The following is an 18,967-nucleotide window of genomic DNA, read 5'->3' as shown; positions in this document are numbered from 1 at the left end:
TATTAGATATGGGGCTTTTTATTACAAAGAACAGCCAGTTTCTGACACCAATCTGCTGATTACTTGATCCTGGACATCCCAGCTTCCAGAAATGTTGACAGTAAATTTCTATTCTCTATAGAACAGCCAGTTTCACAAAATGTTTTGCATGTGTGCGCACATGCAGGTCTATATGCATGTGTTCATTTGTTGGCCAAAGAATAACCCTGGGTGTCATCCTTAGGTACAGAATCTTCCTCCTACAAAGGCCCTTTGTTACAGGGAAGCTCACTGGCCTGGAGCTCATCAATAGCTAGACTGCCTGGCTACTGAGTGCCAGTTCTCCTTGTCTCTGTCTCGCCAGTGCTGGCATTACAAGTATGTGCCAATACAGCCTACAATTTTTTACTTGGGTTCTGGAAAAGAAATGCTGGTCCTCATACTTGGAAGGCAAGAACTTTATCAGCTGAGTCATGACACGCTCTTTTACGCAGCAAGGACTTAGATATCCACATGCATTGGTCAGCTTTCCATCATTATGATGAATACCCGAGATAATTAACTTATAAAGATAAAAACAGTATTTTGCCTTACAGTGCTGAAGGCAGGTTTCAGTCCATGACTGATTAGCTACATTACCTTGCGTCTATGTAAGGCAGAACAGTTAAGCCAAAAATTCAAGGTGGAAACGAAACTGCTCATCTCAGTAGCCAGGAAGCAAAAAGAACAATGGGTGATGGCACCCATTCCTTCCAAGGGCACACTTCCAGTATTCCAAGCACCTTCCATTCGGTCCTACTTCCTAAAGGTCCCAGTGCAGCTCTCTGTCTTAACACACAGATTTTAGAAGGTTATTCAACATCTGTGTCACAGCAACTTAAGATATTCATAACTATACGCGGTGCACAGGTTTCAGCCTATAGTCACCGCTACTGGGAAGATTGAGTCAGGATGATTTGAGCCAAGAAGTCTGCTTATGTAAGAACAGACCCTGTCTTCAAATGGCTTGTCTCATATAGCAAACAGAGTCTAGTGAAGTTTTGCTATTTAACAAAAAAAGACACCAGACTATCAATAAGTTTTATCATTTTAATTGACTTTAATGATTATTGCTCATCTGCAAGGATTAATATTGCATTCATTAAAAATCATTCAATACAAAATGAGTATTTTCCTCCCAAGTTGGTCTCCACATGTTCCCTCTGATGCCAGACATTTTCCAGTGCCCTTTGTTACATGGCTTGGCAGAGACTAGCCCTTACCTATTATTCCTATGGATATAGTAATAGACACAGGACCAGAGGGCAAATCAGAGGGCAGCAGAACCTGGGCCCTTTCCCTCTAGCAGAGCTGACCAGATGGATATACTGTTGTTGGCCAAGATCTACTCAAAGTGATGTTCTGACTGGCTGGTTAAGTGCCCTAGGAAAGGGGTCTTCAAATGTTAGCATCTATAGAGAAGAAAGCATGATCATGTTGGCAAGGAACAGGAAGGAACTGGGTAGGGAGAGGAAAGGGAAAGGGTTTTGGCAATATAATTGTTCCCTGCTAGGAAGGTGCAGGGTAAAAGCTTTCCTTTCTTCTATTTCTGTTTTTAATGCCTGTTTTTCTGATCAGTGGAAAGAGAGAAGTAAACATTTCTAGTACCTAGCATTAACGCATAACCCATCTTTGAAGGATCACAAGCTAGAACACGTTGAGGACTTAAAATCCTGGATAATTATATACTTAAAGCTTGTGAGCATGAAGCTCGTTTGACCATGCAGAGGTGCTGGCAAGCAGGGTGCCTGGCCTGGGAATGACTCTCTGATCTTTAGAGGGCCTCTTGGAATTCTCTTAGAGCATGAATTAGGATATACTTTCTCCACCAACTCTTCTTTAAGATCTCAGTTTATAATTTTTATTTTTGTGGCAAGTGTCAATGAAAAGTGGTACCATGTCTATAAAACTAACACCAGACAAGGCCTACCGTTCTGAACAGGTCATATAGTTACATTTGTTTCACCTTGGCCCAATTTGTCATTCTTTGTTCCATCTACACAGACTTCCCTTCAAATAGTTTGGGTTGCAGAAGCACAGCTGCCCACAAGTTTGCTCTTAAAGGATAAACCCTAAAGACAGGGTTCAGTGTATTATACTGAGTAATGGCTCAAGAAATTGGCCGTCAGCATAAGCTGCATGAGGCAGAGCTGAGAAATTCTGCTTATGGCTCCAGTTCACTGATGCTATAAACTATGGGCTGGAAACATCAGAGTCTAAGACTAGGATTTTTCTAGCCTCAACTCTTCACGCTTTGCTTCAAAGGTTCAAAAGATATATTGGTAACTAAACACCTGAGCTGTTCCTCAGGGTTAACACTAAAATTTTTCCTTAATTAAAAGAAATGAAACAGAAATAAATGCTACGGGACAAAATTCAACTTGATAGAATGCAGTTTAGTTAAAGCTAGAACAATGAGAGAGACTGGTGGAAGGGCTGAACTACAAATCCAAGTGAACCTACTGAGCTTAACAAGCAACACATCTCTGTGCCAGACATGCCACCTTATACAGGAAACAGGGCTTAGCGTTTCTAAGGGAGGTTGACATGCACCACCTACAGCTAACCTACCTGGGTGGGAAGTAGCATCCTGGCTCACCTGAAGAAGGGAAAGAGCACTAGTTCCAGCAGCTAGGAAACAGGCTCTTTTAAGGCAATTGATACACTGTAGATTATTCCACATAGAAGATATCTTAGCATTTTCTGTTAATAAGGTGACTAAATACGACCAAAGTCCCCAGAAATGGTTAAAGAAGCAATTTTCGGGGCTGCAGAGTTAAACCCTTCTTTAGTGACTAGGGTGAGAATCCTTCAACCTCAATTTCACTTAAAGAGCCATGAGCAAGTTCCTGTGTGCTCTGCAAAACTCAAATGATGAGATGAGAAAACAAAAAATGAAATTATAGAAAAAATTCAAAGGAAAGTAATAAGAAGAAAATAAAAGTTATCTTAAAAAATACTCTATTAGAGTTGCGTGGTTCATGTAGACTGGTCACTGTAAAACGCCCATTAGTATCTGAAAAGAGAGAGATGGACTAGTTAACACGTTTTCTATATGAGAGTCAGGAGATCAGCACAGCATCTTCTCCAAACTTCCTCCTAGCCTAGACTAGGGGGATTCTTGTGTGGGTTCCTCCTGGGGTGAGGCTCACCTTCTAAAACCTTAAAATACTCTTAGTTCTTTACATTTATTGGTGGATATATATTTCCCCTTACTACCTTGTCAATCTGGTTTTCTGCAGAGCTGGGGACTAAAGCTCACTCTACTAGCCAAACACTCCAATACTGATCAATCTAGTCACTGTCCTGATAATCTGCAGCGTGGGCCTTATATTCTTTCTTTAATAGCAGCAGGCATGACACTTATCATTACTGAAGAAATCTGACTAGGCTGGCTGGTCTAACACTGGGGAAAAGAACTTCATTGCTTTCTTCCCAGTTACCTGTAATAATTAGGTTTGAATGGCCCATTTTTGTTGAGTCCCAGATACTTTGCTTGGTCATCTGTCAGCTCTGTCAGGTGGGCATCAAATGACGGCAGGTGCAAGCTGGCAACATATTCATCTAGGAAGAGGAAAAAAGTGGCAGGGGAAAGCAATAGACTTCTTGTCAGATATGCCTTTAGGGTACATTTTATTTTCATTTTTAAAACTGTTTAAGAAGAGAATAGAATCCACAACTTGAAATATTTGCTTAATTAAGAAAGCTTTCAAAGCTGCATTTCTGGAAAATTACTTCTTTTAAGCACCTACAAAGGACAAGCAGAGGGCCATCTATCAGCTTGGTGAATGGGTGTCTTGGACTTCCTGTCAGAAGTGGTTACCAAGGGAATGAGGGAGCGGGATATAGCGGGGATACAGAGTTAATAAAATGTTACTAATAATAAAAATAAAAAAAAATAAATGAAAAATAAAGAAGTGGTTACCAAGTCATATACTACCCCTAGTTTCTTGTGGCAACTTCCTTAACTAGATTAAACTATCATCAAATCATGAATCACAAAAATGAGTCCAGTAGGGCTCAAAAGAGCCTCCCATCATTGACAGTTATTTAGGATAGGCTCCCTAAAGCCACAAGTCTTAGGCTCATGGGCTTCTAAGGCACATGTTTAGTACTGTTCCCTAATTTTTATGAATACAATTTCTTTAAAAAAAAAAAAATCTACAGGGTAGAGACATTACTCAACAGTTAAAGGCACTGGGTGTTCTTTTAGAAGAACCGGGTAAGATTCCCAGCATCCATGAAGCAGCTCAAACCATCTATCTGTAACTCCAGTTCCAGGCTTTTTGATACCCTCTTCTAACAGGCATACCTGTGGTCAGATACACATGTGAGCACAACACCTCAAAACATTAAAACAACAAAAAATATCCAAGAGCAGTGTGAGGTAAGCCATTTGAAGAAACCAACGCAAGAAAATTTCATATGTATGCATGTTTTTCTGCATGTATATATTTGGAACACATGTGTCCTGCTGAGCGTGGTGTTCATCGAGCCCAGAAGAGGACACGGGGTCCCTTGCCCACTGTAAGATGGTTGTGATCAACCAAATGGGTGCTGAGACCTGAGCCTGGGTCCTCTGCCAAAACAGCAAGTGCTTTTAACCATTAGCATCTCTCCAGTCCGCAAGTTGTTTTTTAGTGTAAAGCCAGGCATTTGGACTGGCTGTAAGTATGGGGTGGGTACAAAGGACAAGAGATAGTTTATGCCACACAAAGTCTATGAGGTGCAGAAGGCTGGTTTGGAGGTGATTTGTCAATAAAACAGAAGATGGATAATACAACTTGTTTCTATTTCTCACACTTTGGTCTAGGCTGTACTTGTTACACTGGGAAGTCGGCTTAGTTTTGGAAGGAACTTGGGAATAAGAGCATCTTATTTACCTCAGATTCTTACAATTCTGTAAAGTACACAGTATTATTCTCACACAACTACTCACAAAAACGGAGGTTCATGTGCTAATAGAATGTTGTCTGAGACCAGGCATCTTCCAAGTACCAGAAGAACAATCAGAACCCTGACTTGACACTAGTGCTTTTAAGAAAAGTCTTTTAGAAAACCATGTAGCTGACTAGGATCAATGCAGGTTTCAGTCTTTCACTTACCCATTTTCTTAGGAAGCAAGTATACATCCTGCTTGTAGCGTCCCTCAGGTGCATTATAAAGTTCTATCAGTGCCAAAGCCTAAGGTGAGAAAGAGGGCAGGAGAGCAAAGCACTTCTTAGACAGGGACATAAAATAAACTAGGTTTAATGGCACTTTATGATAAGGATGACAGTGATTGGTCATCTGAGAGCATCCAGGACTCTGCCTTGAAACAAAGGCTAGCTGACCTAAGAGAAAGCGATGTTTTTGTTTAGTTTGTAACAAAAGAACAAACTAAATATAACTAAGCTGGAACACTATAATTTCATCTGAGCAGAAAAATTCAGGGACACAATCACTAATACCTCTTTAAAGGAAAAAGTGTGAGCCTCAACAACTTAGGACGTGAAAAAGGTTAAGAGGTCAGTCAGAATGTAAGCACACTCATCAGAGCCCTCGTCTGTGCTGTTCCCAGCTCTACACATCTCAGGGTAGGGAAAGCAGGCATCTTGCCACATACCTGTGTTGTAGCTGTGATGGAAAGAACAAAGGTAGGAACTGTGGAGCAGCTCAAATTGAGTAAACGACCCTGAGAAGAGAAGAGAGAGATGGTTTGAAAAAGATGCCTTTCTTCCAGGTTCTAAAGGCACTCACAGGAAAGGCTTTACACCTCTCTGTGCTTCACTTGAAGAAAAAGAATTATAGTTTAACATTGGGACTCCAGGATTTACCCTCTTTTCAAATCTGTGTGAAGGCTGAAACCAGCTACGGGCAGCAACAATGTATGTACTTAGCAAAAAGGAGGTTTTCTTAGAGTGCTTCTCTTATAGAGGATACACGACTGGGAAACCTGCTTCTGTCCAAAGACAGAATTCATCGGAACACAGACCCTAGCATTTCCGCTGCTTCCTCTTCCTCACTGTGTGGATCTAGCACCCAACCAGTCTTTCGTATGTGTTACCTCTGCTAGAAGGACGACACGTTTGCCATCAGGCCAGATGACATGGTCCACTTGAGAACGTACTCGCTCCCATGTTAGCTCTGGAGTGCGGAGACTGGTCTGGAAGGAAGAACAGACGGTTGTGGCTCTAGTGAAATGCAGAGAAAGGCCTAGCTATACTGGAGAGAAAGCTTACCACATCGATTTCCGTGTTGGAGTGGCCCATATTGCATACAATGCAACTATTTTTCATTCGGTCCAGATGCTCCCGTGTCACTACATTCTTATTTCCTAAAAGTAAAGAAGAGTGGCTGATGACAGAGGTGCAGGGCGCCTAGAGGTGCTGGAACCTGGGGGTTGTATGTTACCATTAAAGAACTGTCCCCATTGTGAGAAAGATGTGTACAGCAAATGCTTAAGCTTAACCACCGGCTTTAAGACCAGTTAATATGAAAAATCACCAGGGGAAAAAAAGCTCTTCCTTCCGGAAAACACTAAAAATTCTGAGAACTCACTCTAAGTGTGACAATTCACACTGAGCACAGGTCTTACGTTATCACTTTTGAGATTTAGCCTGACAGTTAGCACTGCTCTACATGTACCAGAGCGCTGACACTTACCTGTGCAAGTTATTACAACATCCACCTGCCGGATGACTTCATTTAGCTTCACCACCCTGAACCCATCCATGCTGGAAGAAAAGAAAGCAACACTGTAAGCAAAGAGTGTGTGTGTGTCTCACACCATAACACTTTCTGAAATGGTCACAAAATTAGAAAACAAATAAAATCCCCTTCTGAAGTAAAAATTAATGCTACAACCGGAAAGTGCTACGGTATACCAAACTACACACCGGCTTCTGCAGAACCTCCAGAGTCTACACTGGAAGCGAAAATGCCAAGGGGCCCTAGAAAATCCTCAGAATTAGAAGAAAGTGAACTAATCATCTTACTCTTCTCTTCCTGTGAGATTTTTACAAAAACAATTATGTGAATCAACCACCAACTCTGAGAGATATAAAGCACCTACATCAAATCTAATAGTATCACTACTCTATCATTATTTATCATTACTCTATCCTTACCAGGCCTGCAGAGCACAGATGGGGTCAATTTCTGTGATGTAGACAATTGCTCCAAGAGCCTTGAGAGCAGCACAGCAGCCCTTTCCTACCTGCAGAACATAGGAAAAGCCAAGTTGCCAGGTCTAATAAGACATAATCATTGGGACAGACAAGCTTCTGAGGAGCTAAGAATTAGCCTTCTTTAAATCACTCATCATCTAGCAAACACTCCAACCCCAACTGCAGCAGAAAGAAACCCAAACCAGACGGCAAACCTCAATTAGAGATAATTTAGCAGACATGTCATAACAAGGGTTGGGGAGAGGGAGCCTTTGGGTAACAGTTTCCATTATGGAAACAAGATCAAACAAGAATAACTCTGATTTCTTAACTCCATAAAAACCTGGTACAACTCACTTGCAATGGGTCTATTGAACAGCAGCAGCCTAAGAACATCAGTGGGCCACTGCTGAAGGCAGTGAAACTTCCTAGGGCCTATTCCAGGTTAGAGACATTCAACTCTAATGTCACTTCCATTTCTCCATTATAATGCAAGTCATAAAATGGAAATAAAACGTTACTTATTCACTTGAATTGTATTTCATAAAAGGTTGTAAGTGGAAGGCAATAAGAGTGACATCAATTAATAAAACAAGACTGTCTCCTTCATCTAATGTTTCTATTAAGCCTCCTAGTAAAAAAGACAGAGACACGGGGCCCGGCTATTTACCTCACCATAGCCACACACCACCACTTGCTTCCCACCAAACATCACATCTGTAGTCCTCTTCAGGCTGTGGAAACAGACAAGGGCTCAACTCAAACATTATTAGCAACTCAGTCCCTTCATACCAAATTAAAGTGTAGGGCAAGCCCAAGAGAAATTCAATTGAAGCTGGCTGAAATTGGTGTGAAATTGGTGTGAAATGGGGCTCTTTAATAGCATGTAAAAGAGGGAGACTACAGAGCAAGCTGTAGGCATCAGACTAATATGTCAAACAACTCCCACTGGTTCGTTGCAAGTCTAACGTATACGCTTCAACATACCCATCCAAAATGGATTCTCGGCAGCAGTACAAGTTATCAAACTTCTGTTTGGTAACAGAATCATTGACATTCATGGCTGGAACACAGAGCTTCCCAGCTTTGGAGAGCTGATACAGCCTAAGGGGAGAAGAAGCCACAAAAACAAACACACCAAGTTAGGTGATAAAACAGTACACAATAAAATCTCTTACTTCAAGTTCCATGCTGCCCTCCTTAGTCTTATTTATTGCTCAGAGTTATCTGGAAACACGATTACTCTCTTGTCATCTCTCAAGTAATTTTCTTCTACCTTTATCCTTTAATTTTGGAAGGAAAATAATTTTTTTTTTCGGTTGAAATAATTTATTGCTCTTCCGCAAAGGGAACATTATAACCTTAGGCCAGCATTTTTCTAACTTTCAACACTCATGTCCACTTCTGGTAAACAAAGATTACAACGGTTTTGATGTGGTTTACTGTGTCTGTGAGAGAAATCACGCGCAATGTACCCTCAGTAGAGCAATACTCCTCAATATCATTTAGTTATTTCCACCACCAAATCACTACTATGTCTCCAGTTTTATTTTTGTTGCATCACATATGGTTTTTCAATTGGCTTTTCCCTCCATATTTAAAATATGATTATAATATAACATTTAGTGCAAGTGTTCCAAGACACACTCCTCCCTACCCCATTCCCCCAAACAATTGTTAATTACTCAGTGGAGTAAATGGGAGAGATAAAAACATGTGAATTAGAATTGAAAAATTCCTTCTATGGTCATTTTGATTTTTCAAAAGTAAAAACTCAGTTGTATCTAATGAAGATACTCCCACTTAGTTACTTTTAAGTCTGAAACACAGCCCTAGAGCCTAGGAGAGACCAGAAGAATTTGATGAGGCAAGAACACAAGGGGCAGCTACTCCAGAATCTGTTACCTGTGAACACCAGTCACGCTCTCTTCCACAATGCCTCGGATCTTCTTAAACACGTTTGGATACTTCTTATAAACCCAGTGGGTTAAGTCTCCCCCATCATCCAGGATCTACAGAACAGCCAGAAGACTTCTATGGGCATTCAGGCTGCTAGAGCTAGGGGGAACTTTGAGCCCACTTTCTACACTAGTGAGAAAGCCCTGTATGTTTTGGAAGAGCATTTCTTAAAGCTCCACAGAGTAGGCTTAGACAGTGGAAATATAGTTAAGTCTGTTGGTGTAAAATGGTTAAAAGAATTCTTAAATGTGTTCTAGGCTACAGTAGAAAGCTTTTTTTTTTTTTTTTTTTTTTTGAGACTGGATTTTACTACATTGCTCAGGCTATTCTAAAACTCCTGAGCTGAGTACTCTTCCTGCTTTAGCCTCTCAAATGCTGACTCACAGGCATGTACCACCATGCCCAGCTATAGTAAACAAGCATTACAAATCATGGGCTCATCTTCAGTTTTGTTGAAATATACAGCTCCTTTGAACACAAAAGGAGAACTGGAGCAGGACAGAAAGAAATAAGACTCCTACTCCAAAGAGGGACCACATCATTTCCTTCTGTTTATTCTGCTGTGTTTGAGCCAAGTGTCCATCTAAGCTTACCCTTCCCCCATCTTTCAAGACTTAGCACCTGCCTTCTTTCTTTCTTTTTTCCTTTTTTTTTTTTCCTTTTTTTGTTTGTATTTTTGGTGCTGAAGATTGAATCCAGAGCCTTGTGCATCTTAGACCCATACCGAGTAGGTATTGTGTTATAAACACTTTAGCAATATAGTCATTAAATAAGACCAAACATACAAAAATATATTTAGGGAACCATGCTTTAACGGAGAAAAGGCAATAACTCCATAGTCACAAGTATGGAATGGACATGAATCATTACCATGTTAGCCTGCCACCCATCCATGTTGACACAGCGGTCAATGCACCACCAGAAGTCATCTTCTGACTCGCCCTTCCAGGCGAACACTGCAACTCCTATGGATACAGAAATAAATCAGTTTTTTATCACGGCAGTACCAGTTTCTGAGATCCATACGAAGAATGAAAGGCAAAAAAACAATACTGAAGCGAGAAAACTTAAAGAGTAAAAAATAAAAGTCAAAATTGTAGTTTTAGTTCAGAAATTACCTTAGTTTAGAAATTAGGAGATTTCTGCTTTAAAAAACACCTTAGAGTCATAAAATATTATTGTCTTTAGGCCAATTTTACATTTTATGCTGCATCTTAAGGAGGTAAAATAATGTAACGCAAACCTCCTTCTAGAGCACTGAACATCAGCAAACATCTTGAAATAATTTAAATGTTCAATTCTAGGAAAAAGAGGAAGTAAAATTATGTGGCCATGTGAATGGACAATGTGGTCACTTTTCAGTGATACGAGAAATTACTTCTGAAATGTGATGTTTAAGGTTATAAAAATGTGTACATACTAAGATTTGGTTCACCATCATAATGCATAAAGAAGCTTGTCAAATCTTTGATTATTTTGAATTTCCTAAATCTTCTATAATAAACACTTATTAGGAAAGAATTAGACAAAGTCTAGTGTAACTTTCTTGAGCTATGAAGGTGGAAGGTCCTCAGACAAAAGTTCATGGTGATGTTCTTCTGACCATTTTAACAGTAAAAATTATTTTATTTTTAATTAGCTAAAATCATTAGCACACACATTTTCGTGCACTACAGAATACCAGATAATTAAGTATTAATATAAAAGACTATTTACAGTGTTCTTAAGATTGGTAAGACTTTTGGGGAAAAGAGACCAGCTGAGCTCATAGTTCAATATTCTTCATCCATTTAACATTAGAATTGGGCATTTCCTTTTTTTGTTTTTTTTTTGTTTGTTTGTTTGTTTTTTGTTTTGAAACTATACTTTGGGTTTAATATAAATTTCCTCCTGTTCTCCTCACCCCTGTTGTGGTTTACTGTCGAATTCACTGTTGTGTTGCATGCTAGGAAAATATCCGATCATTGAGCTTCATCTTCAGCTCTGTTGTTTTAAGACTGTTCAAATTTATGTTCCCCAGATATACATGATATAAGGACAACTTTGATATACTGTATTTACTTGAGGCAAAGTTGGTTAAAAAAAAAAAAAGTGAAGCTTACCAGCCTCAGCCAGGGCTGCAGCTACTTCATTCTGAGTTGAATAGATGTTGCAAGCAGACCAGCGGCACTGAGCCCCCAAGGCGCAAAGTGTCTCAATCAATACCTACGGAAGTACAGAAAGATAGGTGAGGGAGAGGGGGGCTACCCAGGAGCAGGGGACAAACCTCAGCAAGAACATGGTAGCTGTAGCATCACAGAGCTGACGCTGCACTGGAGAGTCACGTAAAGGTACAATTCAGCTGTGTGGCGGCAGCTGCTTATCTATGTCTGAAAGACATGCTCCTTAAAGTATTCACAAAGTTTTACAAAATCCATTTACGTCCTCCTAAGTCAGGTGTAGTAGAAATGGGTTTAGTATATGAACAAAAGTAAAACAAGCTACATTACTGAACAGGGAGGTTCTATCTAATAGCTTTTGTAGGTCAGCTAGGTAGGAGGGAAAAGCATGTTTACTTTAATAAAAACCATGTTTTCTTTCCCTGAAGTCAGAAGCCCCTCTATTTTCTTGCAGCAAACTCACCGCTGTCTGGGCCGTGATGTGTGTGCAGCCCACTATCTTAGCACCCGCCAAAGGCTTCTCCCCCTGCGCGCGTTTCCTGAGTGAAATCAGAGCGGACATGTCTGTGGAAGAACAGGGGGTCTGAGCCAGGTCCGCACCAACACCAGCCACCCCACCAGCCACAGGTGGGAGGTCTGAACCAGGTCCGCACCAGCACTGGCCGCCCCACCGGCCACAGGCGGGGTCGGCTCTGCTGAGGCACAGGGAGTCGGGGCACAACATGCTAAACACAGTTCCCTGATGACTAGAATCATCACCAATGAACTACCTGGAGTTATAATGTAAGCAATCAACAAACCTTGCTTCTGCTTCATACACACAAAGGCCTGAAGAAAGAATGTATCAAACTTTCCAAACTGGGCAAAGTGAGTGTCATCAAGAGGAGAGGGAAGCAGTTATAGACAGAGTTACGTATGTCCTTATCACACCAGAAGGAATGGCTCTGAACTCAGTGGAAGACATTTGCATCTATTTTTCTCTGCTGTCTTACCTGAGCCTGTCAATCTTGCAGATGAAACACACCTTCAAGATGAAAAAACAGAAGAGCAGATATCCTTGGGAGTAGTGTAGAGGAATAGAGAAATCAAGATGCAGCTGACTGTCAGTCACCCTTACTGTGCTCCAGCAGAGGGTGCCTAGGACTTAACAAGACCCCAGGCTACCACAACCTTAGGTTAGAAACCTGCCACTTGCTTCTGGGAAAGCTGGGTCTCTGGTACTGGTAGCTACAAGTATCCCATACAACTAACCACTATGTTGTGATCCAACACTTGCTGCCTATGCACTGTAGACCTGTGAATATGGTTGTTATGATGAGGAAAACAAACCACTCTGTAATTACCATACGCTGGAAACAGGAAAAAAACAAAACAACAACAACAACAACAACAAAAAACCCAAGAATCCTAAGGCTCAGTTTCTATATAGGGAGAAGTGTTTATCCAGACTGTGAGCAACTGCCTTTTCCAGGAAGGTAAACTGCCCAGGTCTTGATGAGCAGTGCTTCTGGGCCTCCACTCACGCCCTTCTTTACCTTGCTCTGCAATCTCAATCTCACGGCGTCCAAACTCTGCCTGCTTGATGTTCTTCACACAGAAGTTGCTGCTGCCCTTCGAGTTGGTTTGCTGCTTCTCTCGGGGGGAAACTTCATCATCAGAACTATCTGTATAAGATGCAGCTAGAGCCAGCAAAGAAATAGAGAGAAAAACCTCATTGGTCCAGACTCCACTAACTGCATTCCCCAAGAGACTATTATTTAAGTGAAGCGAACACTTTTAATTGCAGGTCCCTTTACATCATCAACTCTGTTCCTTCAGGCGCTAACAGCCGTTGTGAATGAAACTACATCTCTTAGCACCGCAGCTCTTCCACCCATCCTAATGATATTTTGCCACTAGTGTCTGTGATAGACAACTGCAGAGCCTAATCCTACACCACCTGTGGCGATCGTATGTCACACTCTTGGCCCATCTGGACTGTAACCAGACCCTACAGAAATTGAGTAACAGGGATAAAGAATGCTGTTTCTATAAGTCACAGGTTCTCACTTACACATCTATGAGGATGACCTGCTTGTTAAAGAACAGATTGCGGGCTCCCTGGCTAAAGTTCCCAAATGGCAGGTCTCAGGAGGTATTCAGGATGGCACTTCCAACAAGTTCCCAGGTGATGCTTCTGAGAACCACTGATATAGACGAAAAGTAATAACTAAGGTATTTTATACCTGGCTGTGCTCAAGAATATAGAAAAGGACAGAAAACAAACCGATCTCTCTGACAGCTTTGGGAAAAAGTCTGTCAAGAAGATAAATGTGAGATAAAAACTTCACATACAGTTTAAATCCACCCTTCAATGGATATGCATGAGGGTCTGCAGTCACGTCTTTCCTCTCTGAAATGAATGCTTCCTGGTCATTGCTCTAAGTCTCTTACTGACTTCCAGAGATACGTCCTCCAAACAGACAGGAGTGTGAGCATCCTGAGTCCTACTAAAGGTCATGATCTCCAGTCTAACAATTCAGCTCTATCACTAAGCTCTTGAAAACGTTCTAATGGGTTTCTATAAGATGACCATCAAGAAAACTTTGAAAACTTCACTCATTCCATCTCTTCTTCCCAGAATTCAATTTTTCCACATAAAATTTCCTTTTCTGTTTATCTACAACTGCTCTGCTTATCATACACTAATTTAGCTTGTCATATCAAGGCATCTTTTCAGTTATGACAGCCATTATATTTGGGATTGTTTCTTGTGTGCTTCAGCCCCACAGAATCCATATAACCATTTATTTTCAGTTTACCCTGTGTACCTACATTTTTTCTTGTTTGCCTATTTCTGCCTATATTGGTTGGGTGCCTATATTTAACAGTGGCTTAGACAAGAGATAAAATTTTCTTTACAATTGTATTACATTCATTAAACCTCACACCTGGCCCTTGATGTTAATAATACAATGCAAACAATACTAGTAAGAAACAATGAAGGGCTTTTCTTATAAATCCTTCATTAACATTAACAGCAATCTGGACCTTGGGCAAGCCTCTTCCCCTTTAACTATTTCTTCTGCTGAATGATGGAGGTGTACTGGTGCCTCTGAATGTTTCCTCCAGTACTCATTTTCTATCATTCATAAGCTTCTGTGAATGTGTGTATGTGCACACGCATATGGAAGTCAGAGGTCAACCTCAGGTATTTCATCCCAAGTGCCATTCACCTTTTTTTTTTTTTTTTTTTTTGGACACAAAGTCCCTTTACTGGGAACTGGAGCTCAGTGACTAGGATAGGACAGGCAGCTGGCCAGGCACTGAACTCTAGGAATCTGCTTGTCTTCCCAGTACTGGGACTACAAGAATGTACTGCCCCACCCAGGTTTTTATGTGAGTGCTAGGGACTAAACTCAGGTCCTTAGCTTGCACAGAAAGTTCTTTATTAACTGAGTCAACCCCTCAGCCTCTTAACACTCTTTCCAGTTACTTTCTAATACCTTCTCTGTGGCTCAGGCAGGCACATTTAACCAGAATAAAGACTTGACTTACTACAGAGGGGAGGAACCAGCTGGAGTTACAGTACAGTCCTTTAGATCTTCACATTCCAGAAATTAACGGGGAGATATGTAAACATAAAGGGTAATCTTGTAAATAAAAGGGGACAAAATACTAATTTTGTCATAATTCAAGCTGTCTTAGCAACAGATGGAAGAGGATATTTTATACAAAGAACTGAAGTTTAAAAGTACATTTTTTTTAAATACCAGTTCTGAAAGCAAAAATACCACTGATTCTCCCCCCCCCCCCCCCGCAAATGTGGATATAGGAACTTTCCAGTGCCACCAACTAGGCTGTGGTCACAGACCACCCAGAAACAGCTTGGGAAAGAAAGTCTCAACAAAAGCATCCTTAGCCACAAGTCCTGCGCTGATGGATTTTTACATTCAAAGTAAGTGAAGAACAGCAGGTAGTGAACAGGAAGAGACAACAGAGGGGCCTTGAAGGTCACACCTACCGGAACTATAGCTGTCTGTGGACGACTGTGAGATAGAGCGAGACAAAGATCTCCGGCCAGTCTTAGTAGGGAATTTGGTGAACTCCTGCATGTCATCAGCAAACTGGATTTGCTATAAGAGAAAGGTAGAAAGCTGAAAACTTAGAACAAGGAAATTCTACAGATTTTACTTATCGTGTCTGTGCGTGTGTGTGTACACGCACATACCAAGGCACACATGGAGTCAGAGGGCAAAGAGGACAGAACGTAAGCTGTCAGGCTGGCCAGTAGGCATCTTTACCCTCAGTGTCATCTTGCTGTACCAAAATAGTTTTGAGAAAAGGCTGCTTTCTGAACTCTTAAAAACCAACTACCGTCAGTGTAATGGTGCAAGCCTTTGATCCAAACACTCAGGGAGGCAGAGGCAGGTGGATCTCTTGTGAGTTTGAGGCCAGCCTGATCTACAAAGCAAGTCCAGGACAGCCAAGGCTACACAGAGAAACCCTATCTTGAAAAACAACAACAAAAACAAACAAACAAATAAACAAAAAACCCCAACTACTGCCTCTTCCCAGTTATTTCAGTAAGACTTGGTTAGGAGAGGAAGGATGGTAATTCTGATAAACCATTTATTTTAGTCACTATTCAATTTTGCCAAATTTTCTTTATCTCATTAAGTTTCTCCCTTCCCTTTTTTATAACCTTAACACAAAACTCTACCCTTTTGCCCAATTCTATCAGAAAACAGATACAACCTCATAATCTGTTTTGTTTTGTTTTTTTTTCCCTCCAAGTATACTCTTTTGTAGCATATTCTTCTGAACATAGCAGTGGCCTTACTTTTGGATAGGATGCCTGGCAATGGCATAACATATTAGTGTTACTACCATAGCCAGCTATGTACCAGGATTTCATAAAACCAACATAGTATCCTCAGAGTATTTTTTTTTTGGACGGGGGTGGGGGGGGGGAGATTGGTGTTGAGACAGGGTTTCTCTGTGTAGCCCTGGCTGCCTTGGACTGGCTTTGTAGACCAGGCTGGCCTTGAAATCACAGAGATCCACCTGACTCTGACTCCCTGAGTGCTGAGATTACAAGCTTGTGTCACCTCACCTGACATCCCCTGACTTTAATGAAAGATAAGTTTTAAAACAAATTCTAAATTCTCCATTAATTAAATTCTAACTAATCAGGATGAACTTAAACGAAAAAGAAAATAATGAGAAGTTTTAAAAGTCTTTGTAAGTAGAAGAAATTAAAACTAGATGTTTGTAGGGCACTCTAAAAAAAATCTTTTAAAAGACCTAGGCTAGCTCAGATCTCACATTCTGCATCAGCCCATTAGTCTGAGTGTTAGGGCTATATGTATGTGTCACCATAGCAACACTGTATAACACAAGACCACTGGCTTTAAGAAACTGAAAATAATTTGCAATCAGTGTTCTTTATAAACAAATCAATGTGTGAAAATACAGAATTATATAGCTTAAACTGGTGGTTCTGAACCTTCCTACTGTTTTGACCCTTTAAAACAGTTCCTCCTGTTGTGGTGAGCCGCCAACCATAAAATTATTTATTATGCAAATAATCGCAAAAACAAACAAGCAAACAGACCTTGGAAACACATGTTTGCCATTGAGAACTGCTGGCTTAAACCTTTCCTCTTGAACTCTCAGGTAAATTCTGATAAACTCATTCTTCAAAATTTAAAATAAACCCACATTCCTGAAAAAGAACAGTATAAATTGAGAATCCAGATTCAGATTCTCCTCACATTTTGACTGACTCTGAAAAAGGTTCCTATGGAGAAGCCATTAAACTACATCTTTAGCAAAGAACATCTCTGGAAATGTATAAAAATATGTAAAAAACTTTCATACACAATACTAATATAAGAGCCTGATCACCACTTTCAAGCTAGAAAGAGTAAATCAGGATCTGGAGCAATAGCTCAGTGGTTAAAAACACTGCTGCTCTTCCAGAAGACCTGGGTTTGATACCCAGTACCCATATGACAGTTACAACCTTCTGTAATCCCAGCCTAAGGTGGTCTGACTCCCTTTTCTGACCTTTGAAGGCACTGAACTTAAGCTGTGCACATACATGCAGACAGACAAACCACTCAAATACATTAAAAGAGTAAACTCTACGTTAGTTACAGCTGCACAATCTTCTTCCGACACATCCATCCTGTGCTGGGGTAGCCCCACACTGTAGTGTAGGAATCAAGCTTTCGTCTGTAGTTTTGGCACAGGCAATTAGTATAAGCAAACAAAAACCAGAACTGCTAGGACTCTATAGTCATAGCGTAGCAAACAAGAGGACACTAGTTTGTGTTCTGAACTTTCTATCTAGCACGGTTCCAACTAAGAATGGATGTAGAAGACAGAATCAAATAGCAGACCAGAGACAGAAACCTGGGTGTTTAGAACTCATCTGGTTCAATGTCTAACTGGGGAAGTTTTTTCTTTAGGAGACTCTGACAAAAGGAAGGGAGAAAAGTCCACAGCCTGTTTCATTAAGTCTAAAAACAGATACTGGGGACTGGAGAGATGACTCAGAGATTAAGAGCACTGGATGCTCTTCTAGAGGTCCTGAGTTCAATTCCCAGCAACCACATGGTGAATCACAGCCATCTATAATGAGATCTGGTGCCCTCTTCTGGCGTGCAGGTGTACATGCAGACAGGACATTGTGTACATAATAAATAAATAAAATCTAAAAACAAAAACAGATGCTGAAGGCATACCGAAGAGCTAGATGTCCAGACAGAAAGCCATGGCCTCATATGCAGAAAGGCCTTTGGTAAACATCTGCAGAATGAGTGGCTTTAAAACCCCTCTCTCATGTAGTATCAAACCAAGCTGAGCCACATACACCATTTTAGAATACGATTAACGAGTATCTTCATGCAGCCCAAGACATTTTTTACTTTAATTATTAAATGTACCTTAAATGTCAAACACAAAACTGCTTTTCAGAAAGAAAAACAAAAAACTAAATCCTCAACTCCCTGAGATGGGCACAAGTCAGTATTTGCCTTCTAAATAGGATTTCCAATTACATGTTCACATGACCTCTACAGTCAGCACGACGCAAGTCAAGGAGAGATGACCAAAGTAATGAATTTCAACCTAATATGCAGTTACTTTGGCATTGAAAAAAGCAGAGTTAAGAGCCCATCAGTGGCTCTTAACAGCTTCCAGAGGCAGCACTTCCTCCACCAGGCTCCCTGCTGCTGGCATGAGCAGCCTGTTCGGAAGTGTTCCCTTCTCTTGGCTGTTAGATTCCCTCTCCTGTTCATCCTTTTTTTTTTTTCTTCAAAAGGTTCTGGGCATGTTTCCAGATACCACCTACATGGTGGTGAGGTGGGGGGAGGGAACTTCATTAACATTTGCCGATTTTTAGATAAAAAATATAGAAGTAGTTGTAGCATGCTAGAAATATTTCTTCACCAACCTAAGATTAATATGCATAATCTCTCCTTGTACTAATAAAGCTTATCAGCAGCATAAAGCTTAGCAAAATCTTTCCTATCTAAAAATATTAGGCTGTAGCAAGCAGCTTACTACTGTGTTCAGTGCTCCTAACATCCCATCTCTCAAATAATGGTCCACATTAAAGCAGACAGTGTCAACTCAAGCCATGGCACAGCGGACAGTGTCTATAAGGCGGCCCGGCACTATACAGATGCATGTAGC

The 18,967-nt window shown here is 40.8% G+C and overlaps 1 protein-coding gene across 2 annotated transcripts in view; it reads right to left on the bottom strand.

Moving 5' to 3' along the window:
• Positions 1-1,054: 1,054 nt before the first annotated feature.
• Positions 1,055-18,967, bottom strand: part of Ahcyl1 (adenosylhomocysteinase like 1) — a 32,398-nt gene continuing 14,485 nt past the window's right edge. Inside the window, exons 2-17 of one of the 2 annotated variants that reach the window (XM_021631664.2) lie at positions 15,288-15,399; positions 12,820-12,963; positions 11,748-11,848; positions 11,228-11,330; positions 9,996-10,090; positions 9,072-9,178; positions 8,154-8,270; positions 7,837-7,900; positions 7,128-7,216; positions 6,664-6,734; positions 6,240-6,334; positions 6,065-6,163; positions 5,624-5,692; positions 5,124-5,202; positions 3,462-3,582; positions 1,055-3,034 (exon numbers count right to left, since the gene is read on the bottom strand). In XM_021631664.2, coding sequence (XP_021487339.1) covers positions 3,028-3,034; positions 3,462-3,582; positions 5,124-5,202; positions 5,624-5,692; positions 6,065-6,163; positions 6,240-6,334; positions 6,664-6,734; positions 7,128-7,216; positions 7,837-7,900; positions 8,154-8,270; positions 9,072-9,178; positions 9,996-10,090; positions 11,228-11,330; positions 11,748-11,848; positions 12,820-12,963; positions 15,288-15,399 — 1,473 coding nt within the window. In that variant the 3' untranslated portion in view covers positions 1,055-3,027. Of the gene's footprint in view, positions 3,035-3,457; positions 3,583-5,123; positions 5,203-5,623; positions 5,693-6,064; positions 6,164-6,239; positions 6,335-6,663; positions 6,735-7,127; positions 7,217-7,836; positions 7,901-8,153; positions 8,271-9,071; positions 9,179-9,995; positions 10,091-11,227; positions 11,331-11,747; positions 11,849-12,819; positions 12,964-15,287; positions 15,400-18,967 lie in introns of those variants that run through there. The other variant, XM_060392908.1, reaches the window with a different exon arrangement.

This window comes from Meriones unguiculatus, chromosome 10 (assembly GCF_030254825.1).
Source record: "Meriones unguiculatus strain TT.TT164.6M chromosome 10, Bangor_MerUng_6.1, whole genome shotgun sequence".
Classification (NCBI taxonomy): domain Eukaryota; kingdom Metazoa; phylum Chordata; class Mammalia; order Rodentia; family Muridae; genus Meriones; species Meriones unguiculatus.
The sequence above is the reverse complement of the archived record's forward strand: the minus strand, read 5'-3'. Positions and strand labels throughout refer to the sequence as shown.